The sequence below is a fragment of the Primulina tabacum genome, chromosome 16 (assembly GCF_025594145.1).
Source record: "Primulina tabacum isolate GXHZ01 chromosome 16, ASM2559414v2, whole genome shotgun sequence".
Lineage (NCBI taxonomy): Eukaryota > Viridiplantae > Streptophyta > Magnoliopsida > Lamiales > Gesneriaceae > Primulina > Primulina tabacum.
The window spans coordinates 33199715-33215080 of record NC_134565.1 but is presented as its reverse complement, the minus strand read 5'-3'; the positions used below and the strand labels follow the sequence as shown (position 1 = coordinate 33215080).

Genomic DNA, 15366 nt, shown 5'->3' with positions numbered 1-15366 from the left:
TCACCATATTTATAGAATTCAATACCGATTCCATATAACCCGATCTCCGTACCACCCCACGCTCCTTCTCTAGTATACTCGCGACATGTGCTTGCCACGTGGCGAAACATTATCCTAGGATCCGCGATTGGAGTCAACTTCTCCTTCCGCGATTGGTGTCCAATTTAAGGAGAAAATCTTTATATAATTAAGTTTGGTCTACGGAGATTAATGAGGGGCAGAACGGGGAACAGAAAATTTAAAAAGTGCGTAATTTTGCATGAAGAACTCGAATACTGAGACAGAGACCATCCGACGCTTGGCGAATTAGCGTGTTCGGTGCTCTAACCATTTCTCGCCAATTGTGTTCATCACTTTTCCGAGAGAGAAAAAAAATAACGCCTAAAATTGCACGATAACACGCATGTACGTACAAATCGGGTTTTGTACGTATATGTAGCTCAAACGTCACAGGGGGAGGAAGAATTAAAGAGAGGATCATCATTGAAGAGGCTGAGGATTGTATAATTAGACAGAGAGAATTAATGTGCTGGATGCATGAAAAGTGATTCGGGAAATCAAGAAAATTGAATCGTGTGGGTTTATGAATTATGGAGATTTGATTTGGTTTCTAAGGAGGGTTCTTGGTGGGTTTTTGTTGATTCATAATGGAAGGAGCGTGTAAGAGGAGTGTGTGTTCATGGTGGAAAACATCGTCGTTTTCGACGAGGCTTCTGTGCTTTTTGCTTCCGTTAATGGTGGTTTTCGGGGTGGTGGGTTTGATGGGTTCGCAGTCTTCCATCTACAATCATCCTTGGGTGCGGAGTTCTCTTTTACCTCTTTATAGTGATCATGGAGCGGGGAGTGTTAAGCAGAGTACTCCCGGCGGCGCAGCTTTTGAGTTGTGGAGGACGGTGTCGGGTGGGGGAGAAAAAGAGAAGGCACTTTCGGCGGACTACAATCTCAACCGCTCCGCGGCACCGCCGCTTGCCGTTGTAGCTACAAGGATGCCACATGTGAGATCTTCTTTTATTATTATTTTCAAGAGAATTTGAATATAATATAATTTTTACTTGCATAACTATCTTAAAAATTAAATCCTTGATTCAAAAAATAATAGAGTGCGTAATTTAAATTTAATAATCATTTTTTTCTCAGGATCAGGATGAGTTTTGGTCCAAATCTGTGGAATTTTAGTATAAAGACATTTATGAAAAATAAATATATTATATATATACTTTATTTAATATTGATTTGATTAATATTTAATTTTGCGAATTAAAATTTTGAAAAAGAAGCCTATTTCCCTGTACTCTTATTTTTATTTTTTCAGAAAGTTTCTCCATACTCTATTTATCTGGCAAATAACATGATTCTGGAAAAACTCCATGTGATGATGTTAAACACATGGTAGCTTACCTCAACCATTTCAGACGCTGTTATTTTCTGGTCCCTAAATATAGTATTAATTGCTTTCTTTGAATTGTTGGTAATTATTTTCTACAACTTTATTCCGTTTGTTCAATTATTACATTTCTTGCACTTTTAAGAAAAGAATCTATTCATATTTGTTAAGAAATTTTGAAAAAAATTTAAATTTGACTTCAAATATTGATATTAATAAGTGATTTTTGGTCTTATATATATATTCTTGTGTGAACAGGTAGAGGAGGTGGTAGAGAGTTCAATAATCTCTAAAAATAGATCTAATTATGGTATTCCTTCATCAAATGAGACTCTATATATCCTTTCATCGAATCCCAGAATAGAAAGAAAGTTCAGCAGTTTAGAAACTCTTGAAGCTCGACTCCAACGAGCTCGAGCCTCAATTCGAAAGGCGAATAATGGGAATGGAACATATGACACAGACTATATCCCAAACGGTCCAATCTATTGGAATTCCTTGGCTTTTCACCGGTATGTTGCGATTGTTAGTTATGTTACATGGTGTTACCAAACCCCGTTCGCAATCGAATTGAAATTAAGGCATAGCAAATCATTAGATGTAACTTTGTAAATATATGCATGAAAGAATTAATACTTTATTCAATGGGTTCAACAATATGACTAATGATCTCAGAATCGACCTTAAATACTACCGTCACATGTGCTGTCGAGGAATTTATGAAACTTTGTTACTTTGAGTAACAAGGTTCAGTGTTTTCGAGTTCCTCTCGAGCATGGCATTCTGTGTGATATTTTGATCTTGTTTTACTTATTCCTTGTGCATATAGCGAGGTTCGACTAATCATGTTAATCGGTGGCCCGAAAAAATTCTTCATCCACGTGTAACCTTCATTTGGCACATTAGGAGCTATTTGGAGATGGAAAAGCAGTTCAAAGTGTATGTCTATGGAGAAGGAGAGCAACCTATTTTCCACAATGGTCCTTGTGGTAGCATTTATTCCATGGAGGGAAACTTCATATATAAGATGGAAACTACAAAATTTCGGACAAGGGAACCAGAAAAAGCGCATGTTTTCTTCCTCCCGTTCAGCGTGGCATCAATAGTCCACTTCATATATAATAAATCTCCAAAAGATCATTGGTTGCCAATGAAACAGACCGTGAAAGACTATGTCTATCTTGTCTCTAAGAAATATCCATATTGGAATCGAAGCCTTGGAGCCGATCATTTCATGCTGGCTTGCCACGATTGGGTAAATACATCTTCATTCTTATCTATTGTCCAGTTTTCTGCGTTTTCGCTTTCTTGCAATATCCATTTCCCTTGCTGTATCAAGTTCTTGATATTGTGATTTTTGTTGAAAGTATCAAACTATTGTTTAGGTTTCTGCATATGGGTTCGAGCAGGTTTTTTTGTTTATTGGTATGTTTTCATCGTAGGGGCTCGAGCTTTCTAAATCGGTTCCCTGGCTGTTTAACAACTCAATTAGAGCATTATGCAATGCAAACATGTCAGAAGGGTTTCAACCCTCGAAAGACGTCTCCATACCAGAGATAAATCTACCTGGTCGTCATACCAATGGCTTGATCGGTGGTCCATCCCCCTCGAAACGACCGATCCTTGTTTTCTTTGCCGGTGGACTTCATGGTCCCATTAGGCCGATTCTTCTCCAACATTGGGAAAACAAAGATCAAGACGTGCAAGTTCACAAGTACCTCCCGAAGGATGTCTCTTACTTAGCCATGATGAAGAAAAGCAGGTACTGCATTTGCCCGAGCGGGTATGAAGTCGCGAGCCCAAGAATGGTCGAAGCCCTTTACACCGGTTGCGTACCCGTGCTCATCAAGGATAACTACGTTCCCCCTTTTAGCGATGTCTTGAACTGGAAGTCGTTTTCTGTTCAAATTTCGGTTACAGAGATCCCTAATCTTAAACAAATTTTGACTGGGATCTCTACGAGGCAATACATCAGACTGCAGAGACGGGGTGTGCTGGCAAGACGACATTTTGAGGTGAATTTGCATCCGAAGAGGTACGATGTGTTCCATATGACACTTCATTCGATTTGGCTAAGAAGGCTTAATATTAGGCTCCATGGGATCCAGGAGTTTTATTTACCAATCCAAGAATCACAGCAGGCAGTGTCAAAAAAGTATGTTTGACTGAAAATATTTGTATGAATTTTTGATGGATTGATGCATCAAAATATGTGTAATATTGCTTAAATAATTTTTTTTAAAAATTAATATTATATTATTAGTAAAAATAATAATAATTTTTTAATTGTTTTTTAAAATGTTTAATCGATTTTACGATGAATTATTTTGAGTGTTTAATGTTTGGTTTGAAAACAAAATTTATTTAATTTTTTAGTATTCAGTATTTCAAAAATGGGATTCTGTTTGCCCCTCAATCGATAATAATCAATTATGTTCCAATCACCAATATAAGCAATTATTTCTGAGCGATAATTATATTATTCAAATTGTTTTATCAGTATAATTTATAAACTACAACTTCTCGTATGAGCTTCTTTTATTTTGAAAAAAAAATTGTGAAACTTATCATCTTTTGTTATGCTATAAGATCTTTCAAATTAAGAATTTATTAATATGAATTTCTTATTTCTATTCGATTTTAAAATGAGATAAATAAGCAAAATACTACTCATTTATATTAATTTTATGATTTAACAATCAAAATCTTTCAAAAAGATATTTATATCAGAATTAATAATTTCCCTAATTTTTAAAATAGGTATATATACGATATTTTTTAAAAATTATTTCCATTTTTTGTATGTTTGAATAAACGTGGATTAACTCGGCACTAGAGGTGGCAGTGTCAGAGGATAAAGTCCGCCAACGTATTACCGGTGCTCGAAACTTCTACATTTTATCCCGATCATCCTAGTCTCGCGACATAGTCACGCCACATGGCAGGGCGATGGAGTCCAACTATGCATGCAGTATTTCTACCTGTCAGTCTCTAAAAAATCTTAATTTTTCAGGAATTTTTATAGAAATTGGTTGGCCAGCATATATTCCTCCCGCTTTTTCGTTAAAACCCATTGACATTACGGAAGACTTCTAAGAGTACATCAATTTTCGATCGTTGCATCTGTTTCAAGTGTTTATTTATTTGACGGCTGATAGAATGGCATCGAGGCAAGAAGCCAGGGACGAGAGGGCCGAAGAAGCTGCGAAAACAGCGGCGGAGGAGTTGAGTGAAGCGAACAGGGAAGGAGAGAAACAGAAGCTAAAATTGTAGAAGAGCCGGGGCACATTGATCAAACAGGTGGGAAGCGAGAAGAGAGGTCCCCCGGGATTATCGGGAGCATGATCGGTACAGTACAGGAAACAATAGGATACGCGAAGGAAGCAGTGCTGGGTAAATCTCAAGAAGATGTCGAAAGTACCCGTGAAAGTGCGGCGGTGGCGGAAGAGAGGGGCAAGCAGACAAAAGATTCCGCCGCCCAGAAGGCGGAGGAGTATAAGAATCATACGGCGGAGAAAGCTAAAGATATTAAGGATTCCGCATCCCAAAAACCTGATGAGGCGGCGGAGAAGGCTAAAGAAACCAGGGATTCTGCTGCAGAGAAGGCCGAACAAACGAAAGATAGTGTGGCTAGGAAAATCGGCGAGTGCAAAGATTACACGGTTGAGAAAACGGAGGTTGCGGTTGATAGGGCCAGAGAGACCAGGGACTCGTCAGCTAAAAAAGCCAAGGGGACTAGGGACTCGACTATGCAACAGGCGGGGGAGTACAAATATTATGTTATTGAAAAAGCACAACAAGCGAAGGACACGACGATGCAGAAAGTCGGTGAAGCCAAGGATGCAACTATAGACAAGGCCGGCGAGTACAAGGACTACACTACTGGAAAGGCCAAAGAAGGGAAGGATACAACTGTGGGAAAGATCACCGAATTGAAGGACTCAGCTGCGAATGCTGCTTGGCGAGCTAGGGAGTACTTGATAGGGAAGAAAGAGGAGACGAAGCGAGCGCCGGAAGAAACTGAAGAAGCTGCTAAACAGAATGGGGTGGACAATACCGAAGCAACCAAGGTTAGCAGATTATGAGTCCAGTCTTGCAGAATACTGCTGGTTGTAATTCTTTGTACTATTTGTTCTATTTTTCTTCAATAATGAAAAGGAGCATCTGTAATGTTCTTAATACAAATTAAGATGAAAAAAGATTTGGTTTCCATCTCCATCCCAGAATTTTATCTCCACTTTCATGTCCGTCTCGATTTCTGCTTTTGGTTTTTTCGGGTTGGAGATACTCAAACTCGAAACTTCGAGGATGAACTTCTTTTCTTTGTCTTCGTCTTCGTTTCGAAAATATTAATATTACAAGATGATCACGGATTCGAATTTTTATCAAACCAAATTTTTTAATTGTATATTTTATTATTGATTGATAATATTTTAAAAATAATAATTTATTATTATATTATTGATGCTAATAATATTATTATTGATGATATTTTTGAGGTAGGTTCGGTGGTGGATATAATAATTTTATATCCGTTTCGAATTACACCAGGATTTAAAATAATCTTCGAACTCGAATCTGAAAAATTCAGTGGGATCCAAACCCACAAGGAAAGTGATGTAAACTTTCGTATGTTGTGCATATATAACACGAAGATGAAAAGCTGAATCTTAATGTTATATTGTGACACTGGACTTTTAAATCTTGTGCTCTTTTCTTTCTAATATTGTTTAATAATTCCATTACTTTCATGTTACGAATGGTAGGACACAAACATATATTAATAGTTATTTTATCAGACATTCTACTTTCTCTTGCCTCCTGTTCCATTGCTTGATTTCTCTCTTCCCTTCCACCAAAAATTTCAAACCTCTTTCGCTCCTTTTGACAGCCTCGTTCGTTGTTGTTGATTGTCGAAAAATTAAAATAAATATATGGTTGGAAATCTCGTTCGACGTAAGATTTCTATTGGTGTATCAATATTGCACCAAAAATCGCTACTTTTTCTAGTCACCATCTACCCCTGTTTCGCGTTGGAGCTCCAACGTTATTCCACCCTTGTTACCGTGGGATTTTCTCGTCGGAAACATTAAGTTGATGTCTTGAAGTTGGGCAGAAACTTTGAGCCATTTTTTTTGAATTTTTGTACAACTCTTGTCTTCTGTTGCCGTCCACCGCCTGTCAGTACCGAGATTGTACCCAGATTGTCTTGGCTTCGAGTTTCGTAAGTGCAAAAACTCGATTTACAGTCCTTATTGTCCAAGCAGCGGGCTACCTCGGTGAAGAGTTTCACTCATTCGAGTTTGATTAAATTTTAGCTCAAATGTTGCACCAATATTGATTAATTGTTGGGTTAATTTTGTAAGTTCTGATCGATTTGACGGTTTAGCCCGATGAGCTTATAATTTATCGTTGAATAATAATGTAATAATTTGATGATTTAATTATATATCGAGGATTATGAAATTTTTATTACAAATAATCTTGTGTACGATATATTTTGTTATTTGCTGATAGTACGATATTATATGTTGATTTATATTTTATCAGTGGTAATTCATGTGTAAAATAAAATAAAATATTTTTTTATCTGTAAACATTTTTATTTTACTTAGATACATCAATATCATTTAATATATCAGATTGAAGATGTCTGTTATTGAGATTCAGTTATATTTTGTTTGAGATCCATTATATATGATATGATATTGTGTCATGAAGATGTTAGACTATCTTGATTCGGTCCGGCTTAGATAGTTGCTCGCTACGATGTTGGGTCATATCCGACATCGTCCGGTGAGCTGTGGACCAGCTTGAGAATATTATAGATTGTTGATATCAATTATTCTACTCTTGATATCATGATATCTTGCACCTATTCATGCATTGCATTCATGCATGACTTCATTGTATTTCTATGTCATACATCGTGGCTTCTTGATGTCTTGTACTTGGGTTTTTGACCCTCCGAGAGGGGATTGTCATATCTTTTGTGTGTGGACATGACATATGGTACATGTGGTTCGATCTCAGGTGCTTGAGAGGAAGCATCAGGAAACACCATATCTCATTAAGAGTATGCTCATTTGTATTATTGAGTAGTGTTGTCATCTCCCAAATATAATATGTATATATTTGGAGAATTGTATTATATCATTATCGAACATTGTCTGCTATATAATATTTTTTATTTGTATATGTCATTATCGTGTCTAGCCGGAACTTGTTTATATTAGTTGTGTTTTGATGACATGTGTTGTTTATTTGGAGTGCTTGATTTTCTAATATGTCTTGTTTAAAGGAACGTCATATTAAAAAAATTTATAGGATAAGGCATATATTATTAATTCACTTTTTTACTGTTTATTGATTAATACGGACTGAATGCTAATTGATCATTATCAAGATAACGGCCCTCACAAAAAGTTTCGATTAGTCCAGTTTTTTCACATTATAAGTTGCTGTATAATTTTATCTTTGGGTGCATGCGCCTGCATGTAATGAAATAATTTCAGAAGTCTCGTGGATTTGGAGGAACAACCAAGGGACTTGAAAACAAATAATAATTAACAAAATATGTCAAAAAAAAATTTACATTGATCGAATTTCAAATCGATAAAATGAGAAGAGAGTACTGTAGTACCAATATGGAATATTTAGATTTTAAAAAAAAATCTCCATACAATTATTATTTAAAAAAAATCCATTCATTAAGGTTGCTCTTGGATTGAAGGTTTGATGCTTTGGGTTTTAAATATAAATTTGATTGCTTAGATGAATTTTAAATACGCCTTTTTATTAACTTATGTAGATGCAAATATAATTATTATGTTGAATTTAAAATGCATTCAAGACGTGTATCATTTTAAATATGAATAGGTCTTTCGTGAGGCAGTCTCACGAATCTTTATTTGTGAGACGGGTCAACCCTACCGATATTAACAATAAAAAGTAATACTCTTAGCATAAAAAATAATTTTTTTCATGGATGACCCAAATAAGATATCTGTCTCACAAAATATGACCTGTGAGACCGTCTCACACAAGTTTTTGTCTTTAAATTTATCTCAAATCAAATCATTCCATCCAATCATGATATAAGGTTGCATCTAGGTCGTTAGATTTCAAATCTATAAATTTCAAATATATTTTGTTATCGTAGATAAATACATTTTAATTTTGTGTAATTGACGTGTGAATAATTAAGTATATTTCTAAAATTTGATCTATTGTTTTATTATTAATACTAAAATTATAACTGAAATCCAAATCTATATCTCAAATCCATCTTGGATAGAAAAGATTCAAGTGAATTCGATTTCCTATATCTCAAATCCTTTTTTATCAATTTGACAAAGAATTGATGATCTTCAATCGTTTGTGATATTCAAGTATATTTTTGTTTTTTTCTTCAATTTCAAATCTACCCACCAATTTAATCGTTTGAAATTTATCCATATCATCTCATTATAAATTCATTCTTCCATCTAATAATTTAATTTTTTTAAAAAAAATTATTAGATAAATGAAAGAGGGGGCCATGTTGAGAAAGATACAACGGTCCTATCATTTTGCCACTCTTCATTATTATTATTGATTTATAAGAAATGAAGATAAATTCGATAATTTCACTCTCGTAGATTTGGTTCACAACTTGATAATATTATAAATTTTCTATATTATAAAAATTTAAATTCGTTACATAATTTATGCGGATTTAATTATTTTAATTAGAAATTCCAATTTTTTTTAAAAAAAAATCCACAGCCCGTTTGACTCAAATTATAAATTACTATTTTTGTGCGTATTTGATTGACTAAGATATTTGAAACATATGTAGGTTTCTTATAGTGCAATCATTATCGTCCTGCACGGGTAGATTGAAACAAACCGTTTGCTTCTCTCTCGCGCTCGTGATTTGTCCCTGTACGGCTGCACCTTTTAACTCTTTCCAAACCCCCACCCGACACACCAATTTTTATTTGATTATATTAAAAATATTATTATTTTATTATAATTATTAATTAAACTAATATGTCTAATAAATACAGACTTGTGATAATATCAGATTTACCTTTTTAAATTTGAAATAATGATTTTAGCCAAATTTTTATTTGAGTGTATTCAAATATAGAGTAGGTCTCTTGTGAGACGGTCTCACGAATATTTATCTGTGAGACGGGTCAATCCTACCGATATTCATAATAAAAAGTAATACTCTTAGCATAAAAAGCAATAATTTTTCATAGATAACTCAAATAAGATATTTGTCTCACAAAATACAACCCGTGAGGTCGTCTCACACAAGTTTTTGTCTCAAATACATGTGTGACGAATGATCTTGGTCAAACTTCATTTGGAGAAATTGAGTTAATAACTCTAGTCATACCTCATTTTTTAACGACATTTTAAAGAGAGTTTTTTTTCAAAATAACATATGAATTATTAAATTTTTTACATTAATTCGCTAATTTTTACTTGAAATAAATGTCATTTAATATAGTGGTCTTTAGTAACCGACGTTTAATATTAATTTAAAAATTTAGGATTACGCTTACTCAAGAAATGTTTATTATGTCGGTGACTGATAACTCGTTTGACACCAATTTTTTTGAGTTTGTGAAAAGTTTTTGAGTTCGATAACTAAATATAATTTACATTTTACCTTGACTAAAAAAAGACATTTTTATTATTAATTACCCATGACGATATTTTTTTATTATTAAATAGTTATTATTATTTTTTAAAATTTATAATTTTAATAAATTTTTTTCTTTTAACTTTAATACTGATATTAATATCGATTTATTATTGTTGTTGATAATCAATTATGTTTGTTATTGATTAATAAGTAGTGACATTATTTTTGATTTTAATTAATGTTATATATTTCTCGAATAGGTCTGTTGTGAGACGGTCTCACGAATCTTTATCGATGAGTCGGGTCAACCCTGTCGATATTCACAATAAAAAGTAATACTTTTAGCATAAAAAATAATATTTTTTCATAGATGACCCAAATAAGATATATGTCTCACAAAATACGACCTGTGAGACCGTCTCACATAATTTTTTGTCATATTTCTTTAAGGAGTTGTTATTTACATTTTTTTATTATTATTATTTGCACTCTACATGTCAATAAATGTTATACATTAAGTGAAGTATACATAACATAAAATGGAGTAAAAATATCATTACACATTTTTTATTATAATTAATATTATTGATCTTATTTTTTTTACTAAAGTATTACTAATATTAGTAAAAAAAAATGATAGAGATTTGTTTTTAAAAGATTTAATTAAAATAAAAATGGAGGAGTAGGTATAAATTGATAATGCAATCAAAATCAAATTTGGTTCGACGTCTTTTTGAGTAAAGTCAAAACACAAATGTATTAGAATTCAGTATTAAAGTCTATAATATTATATTTTGTGGAATAATAAAAATAAAAATTTCCGGATAATGAAAATGAGTAATCCAAATGGGAATGAAAAATAAATATTTTAAAAATGAATGTCATGTTTTTAATGTTTGTCTATTTATCAACAAGGCTTGTTTAGTTGTACGTCTAAGATTTGTGGGGATTGTATAAATAAATAATATCATGATTATTAAAATAATCGAGTGTAGCGAAAAATAATATTGAACAAATAATAATATATTTGATTTAATATGAAATAAAATAATGAATAATATTTTTATCATTTTTAATAATTAATAAAAACAAATAAATAAATATATAAAAGATAATATGATAATTACGTATTCATGATTTAATTGATTTGTGATAAATAATTCAAACATTAAATTATAATCAAAACATTTTATGGATTTGATTACATTCATGATCCAACCAACCAAACGCAATCCAAAAATACATATTGTAATTAGGTCATAGTTACCGCTGCGGGCACTGTCTGCAGGGGTCGATCCAACGGTTTGGATTTTTTCGAGCCAATTTTTTTTTTTTTTACAAGGAGGTAGGCCCGAATCACTCATGTGAAGTGATCCTCTGCACGGGTAGGTTGAAACAAACCGAACTTAAACATCTACACGACAGGTGCCGTTACCCACGTCACATGTCTCGGGGGATTCTTTTCTTTTTGATAATATTTATCGTTTGAATCGCAGTGTTCAAGCATAGTGTAAATTGCTACGCTGTTTTGTTTGATTTCCGGGTGAGGGTGAGGGTGAAGGTGAAGGTGAGGGTGAAGGTGAGGGTGAAGGTGAAAGGGCATGGCCGCGAAAGGGTTGGCTGTGTACTTGTTGACAGGCTTTTCTTTGGCTGTTATCTCTGTATATTTCGTCGGCAATTACTCCAATGGCGGAGATAATGAAGACCCATTTCTTCTTCCTGCTTATAATCCCTATGTTTTGTCCAGAAAAGATGAATCTGTAGATAAAGTTTGGCCGGTGAGTATATGGATTCTCATTTTGTATTTTGCATGCGCGCGCGTGGGGATGAGTTTGTGTTGATTTGTTTTTTTTTTTTTTGTTGAAAACGAGATTTTATTGTTCAATGGCTAAAGATGGGATTTTTTCGGGAACTGGATTTGTTGGTTTGCGGCAGGAATTGAAGTTTAGTTGGGAAATTGTGCTGGCTACGGTGATAGGCTTCTTCGGCTCTGCGTGTGGAACAGTGGGCGGTGTTGGAGGCGGTGGCATTTTTGTCCCTATGCTAACTTTGATTGTTGGCTTTGATACCAAGTCTGCTGCTGCTATCTCCAAGTGTAAGAACGTTATTAAACAGCTGTTCTTGAACATTTCTACTTGTTGATTCAAGATTTTGAATGGAGAAATGTTATTACATTATAAGATTTGTGTTTTTTTTTCCTTTTTTCGAAAGTGTATGGCCAAGAATTTGTACCTAAAGATAGTCGGTTTTGAACTGATCTGTGGTGCAGGCATGATAATGGGGGCGTCAGCATCTTCAGTGTGGTACAATTTAAGGGTCCCTCATCCGTGCAGGGAAGTGCCAATAATTGACTATGATTTGGCCCTCTTATTCCAGCCCATGCTTATGCTTGGAATCACAATCGGGGTATCTCTGAGTGTTTTTTTCCCCTATTGGCTCATCACTGTGTTGATCATAATCTTGTTCTTGGGTATGTAGTGGCAAGCATTCCTTTGCATCATTCTTTTAGATTTCATCCTATATAGTGATCAAGAATGCAGATTAGTGATTGATTTATTTGTTTTGAGTGGGAGATTCATTACTGTCTGTACTAATTCTAAGCAATAAATCTTAGATTCGTTATATTTTTGATGTGTTATTTACAGGGACTTCTTCTAAGTCCTTTCTCAGAGCAATTGAGATGTGGAAGGATGAAACCACTTTTAAGGTTGGTTGCTCTAATGCTCTTACGAATGGTGGCTGTAGACCTATTTTGTAATCAATTTGATTGATTTTAATATGTTCCAAAACATTCTAATTGCAGAAAGCCATGACAGATAAACAAACTTTTGTGAATTCTCGTGGCGAGTGTAAGTAGCTAATCATATGTAAGAATTATGTTTTCTGTTATAAATTTCCAGAATAGAGCTGATCTTTTCATTCCCTGTTTCGCCTCTTTGATCAGTGCTAATTGACACTCATGAACCATTGATTCCTAGAGAGGAAAAAACGGCTGTGGTAAGTAAACTTCATTTCAATATCTCTCGTCTATTTCAGCAGTAGCTATCCAAGACATTGAGGTTGATTTGTTACTTGCTATGTTTCAGCAAACTATGACGGATAACCTTAATTTCAAAAGAATTTTCGTGCTACTTCTTGTTTGGATTTGCTTCTTGTTTCTTCAAGTGATCAAGGCAAGCAAACATATATATATATACACATGCTATCTAGAATCTTCCTTTCTGTATGTGTAGCAACTTAGTTTTTAGTGATATATGTTGATATGATTTATTGGCTAGCAGAACAATACGAAAGCTTGCAGTACATTGTATTGGGTGCTCAACTTGTTACAGGTACATCGAGATTTCTTGGGGTAAATTTAATCCATTTACGTGTTTGAGTCATCTGTCTCAAGAGTTAGTTCTCTATTTTGTCTTCAGTTTCCTGTTTCTCTTGCTGTATTCGGATATGAATGTTCTAAACTGTACAAGGAGAGCAAGAAAAGGAGAATAGCTGGAAATTTGGAACTTATATGTGAGGCCGCGATAGACTGGACAGCTACAAATCTTGCATTTTGTGCACTTTGTGGCATATTAGGTGGTACCGTTGGCGGCTTATTAGGATCTGGTGGCGGTTTCATTCTTGGTCCTCTTCTGCTAGAGATTGGAGTAATCCCACAGGTATGGCTGTTTTCAGGGCTATCGAGCAAGTTTATTTGGGAAGTAATAATTATCTCTCACTATCCTATGTCACTGCCACATTTCACAATGATCGTCATTTGGGCTGCTATGGTGGAAAATATTTGAGTAGTGTCTCTTCTATCAGATATAGTTTTTGAATATGTGATCCCAACTCTTATGCTGTGACTACCTTGCTTGAATCCAAGCTTTCGATTCTAGCCAATGGCTTTCTTGGACCCCTCGTCGTATAAATTCTTTGGCATTGTCATAACTTGTAAGAGTGAATCGTCTTTAGTTCAGATGTTCAAATGTCCATCGGAACTGGTAAAAGATCATAATTTTTTGTCATTTCAGGTGGCTAGTGCGACAGCAACATTTGTGATGACATTTTCATCATCTTTATCTGTTGTGGAGTTCTATCTCCTCAGAAGGTTTCCCATTCCATATGGTATGAATATGATTTTTAATTTTGGATTATCACAATTATTCTGTATTTATCAGAAAACTCGAAGAATCATATATTTGATTTTAAAACCAAGAATGTTTTGTTGTGCAGGTTTATACCTAATGTCCGTGTCGATCTTGGCTGGCTTCTGGGGTCAATTTTTCATAAGAAAGATGACTACAATTTTAGGGAGAGCTTCAATCATTGTATTCATTCTTGCCAGTGTCATTTTTGCCAGTGCTCTCACAATGGGTAACCACAAGATTCGTTGTCATCTCGTTATCTTAATGAAATAACAAAATTCATCAACATACAGAAATGTATATTGAAGGATAAGACATCCTCCATGTCAAAATCTCATCCTGCCGTCATTTAATCTCAAAGAAATTTTCTTGACAAAAATGTTTGTTTTTCTCTATCTTTTCTCGTTTCTTGCAGGTATCGTTGGTATAGATAAAAGCATCAAGATGATACACAACCATGAATTCATGGGGTTCTTGGATTTCTGCAGCAGCCAGTGATTTCATCTGGGAAAAGTACAGTATTCGAAGATGCCAATGATATTAAGATCAAGAAAGCTTGTGTTTGTGAAGTAAACATATTACTAGGGGTGTTGGCCAATGCCTAATTGACCAAATCCCTCTGTATACTCCCTTGTGTGCCTAAAATGGTTTGGATATGGTGAGTGTTATCTAGCGCTAACACCGCGCGATATAACCATTTTTGGTTCAATAAAAAGATTACGTGAGTTGTCGCATTGAATCCATTTGTTGGTGAATATCTTAGAAAAGAGTCTGTAATTGTTATTTGGTGTAAACCAGCGCTGACACCAAGTATCTCAATTACAGTAGGTTGTTCTCAAGCTTTATTTTATTATTCTTGCTTTTATATCAATTTAGCAATGATTTAGGAAGTTACAAATTTTTACACGAGAAGTCGAAGTAATTTTTACAATGATTTAGGAAGTTACAAATTTTTATACGAGAAGTCGAAGTAATTTTTATTAACGATTTAAATAGCTGAATATAGTCGGCAATTTACACCCTCTTGAAATCTAAGTATCATTTATCAAACATGAGGTTGGGGCAAATTCGTTCGTATAAGACCTTGGTATTAAAAGTTACTGTTTTCGAGTGTGGGGAATGCAATCAAAATTTCGTATTGAAAGATCAAGAGAAAAATTGGGGTTAATATGAGTCAAATTCATGAAAGTTTAAGTTCAAACATACAATATCAT

At 34.2% G+C, this 15366-nt stretch overlaps 2 protein-coding genes and 1 pseudogene across 6 annotated transcripts; all 3 read left to right on the top strand.

The window, feature by feature from the left end:
- The first annotated feature begins 277 nt into the window (after nt 1–277).
- On the top strand, nt 278–3600 carry LOC142529682 (putative glycosyltransferase At5g03795). The gene is made up of 4 exons (XM_075635290.1): nt 278–995; nt 1643–1896; nt 2291–2639; nt 2827–3600. Exons 1-4 carry the CDS (start codon nt 648–650, stop codon nt 3547–3549), a joined length of 1674 nt encoding a protein of 557 aa, XP_075491405.1. The 5' UTR covers nt 278–647; the 3' UTR covers nt 3550–3600.
- Nucleotides 3601–4231: 631 nt separating this feature from the next.
- On the top strand, nt 4232–5587 carry LOC142529683 (uncharacterized; annotated as a pseudogene).
- A 5851-nt stretch (nt 5588–11438) lies between these two features.
- On the top strand, nt 11439–15015 carry LOC142529647 (sulfite exporter TauE/SafE family protein 4-like). Of its 5 annotated transcripts, none has more exons than XM_075635231.1 (13): nt 11439–11574; nt 11617–11803; nt 11961–12120; nt 12295–12495; nt 12671–12732; nt 12829–12874; nt 12970–13022; nt 13112–13198; nt 13307–13357; nt 13445–13684; nt 14039–14132; nt 14241–14381; nt 14568–15015. In XM_075635231.1, the coding sequence occupies exons 2-13, from the start codon at nt 11627–11629 to the stop codon at nt 14648–14650; spliced, it is 1395 nt and encodes a 464-aa protein (XP_075491346.1). In that variant the 5' UTR covers nt 11439–11574; nt 11617–11626; the 3' UTR covers nt 14651–15015. The 5 variants fall into 5 exon arrangements, with proteins under 5 accessions (XP_075491346.1, XP_075491345.1, XP_075491350.1 ...); XM_075635230.1 differs by having other exon boundaries at nt 11491–11568; nt 11605–11803; XM_075635235.1 differs by having other exon boundaries at nt 11504–11580; nt 11624–11803.
- Nucleotides 15016–15366: the final 351 nt, after the last annotated feature.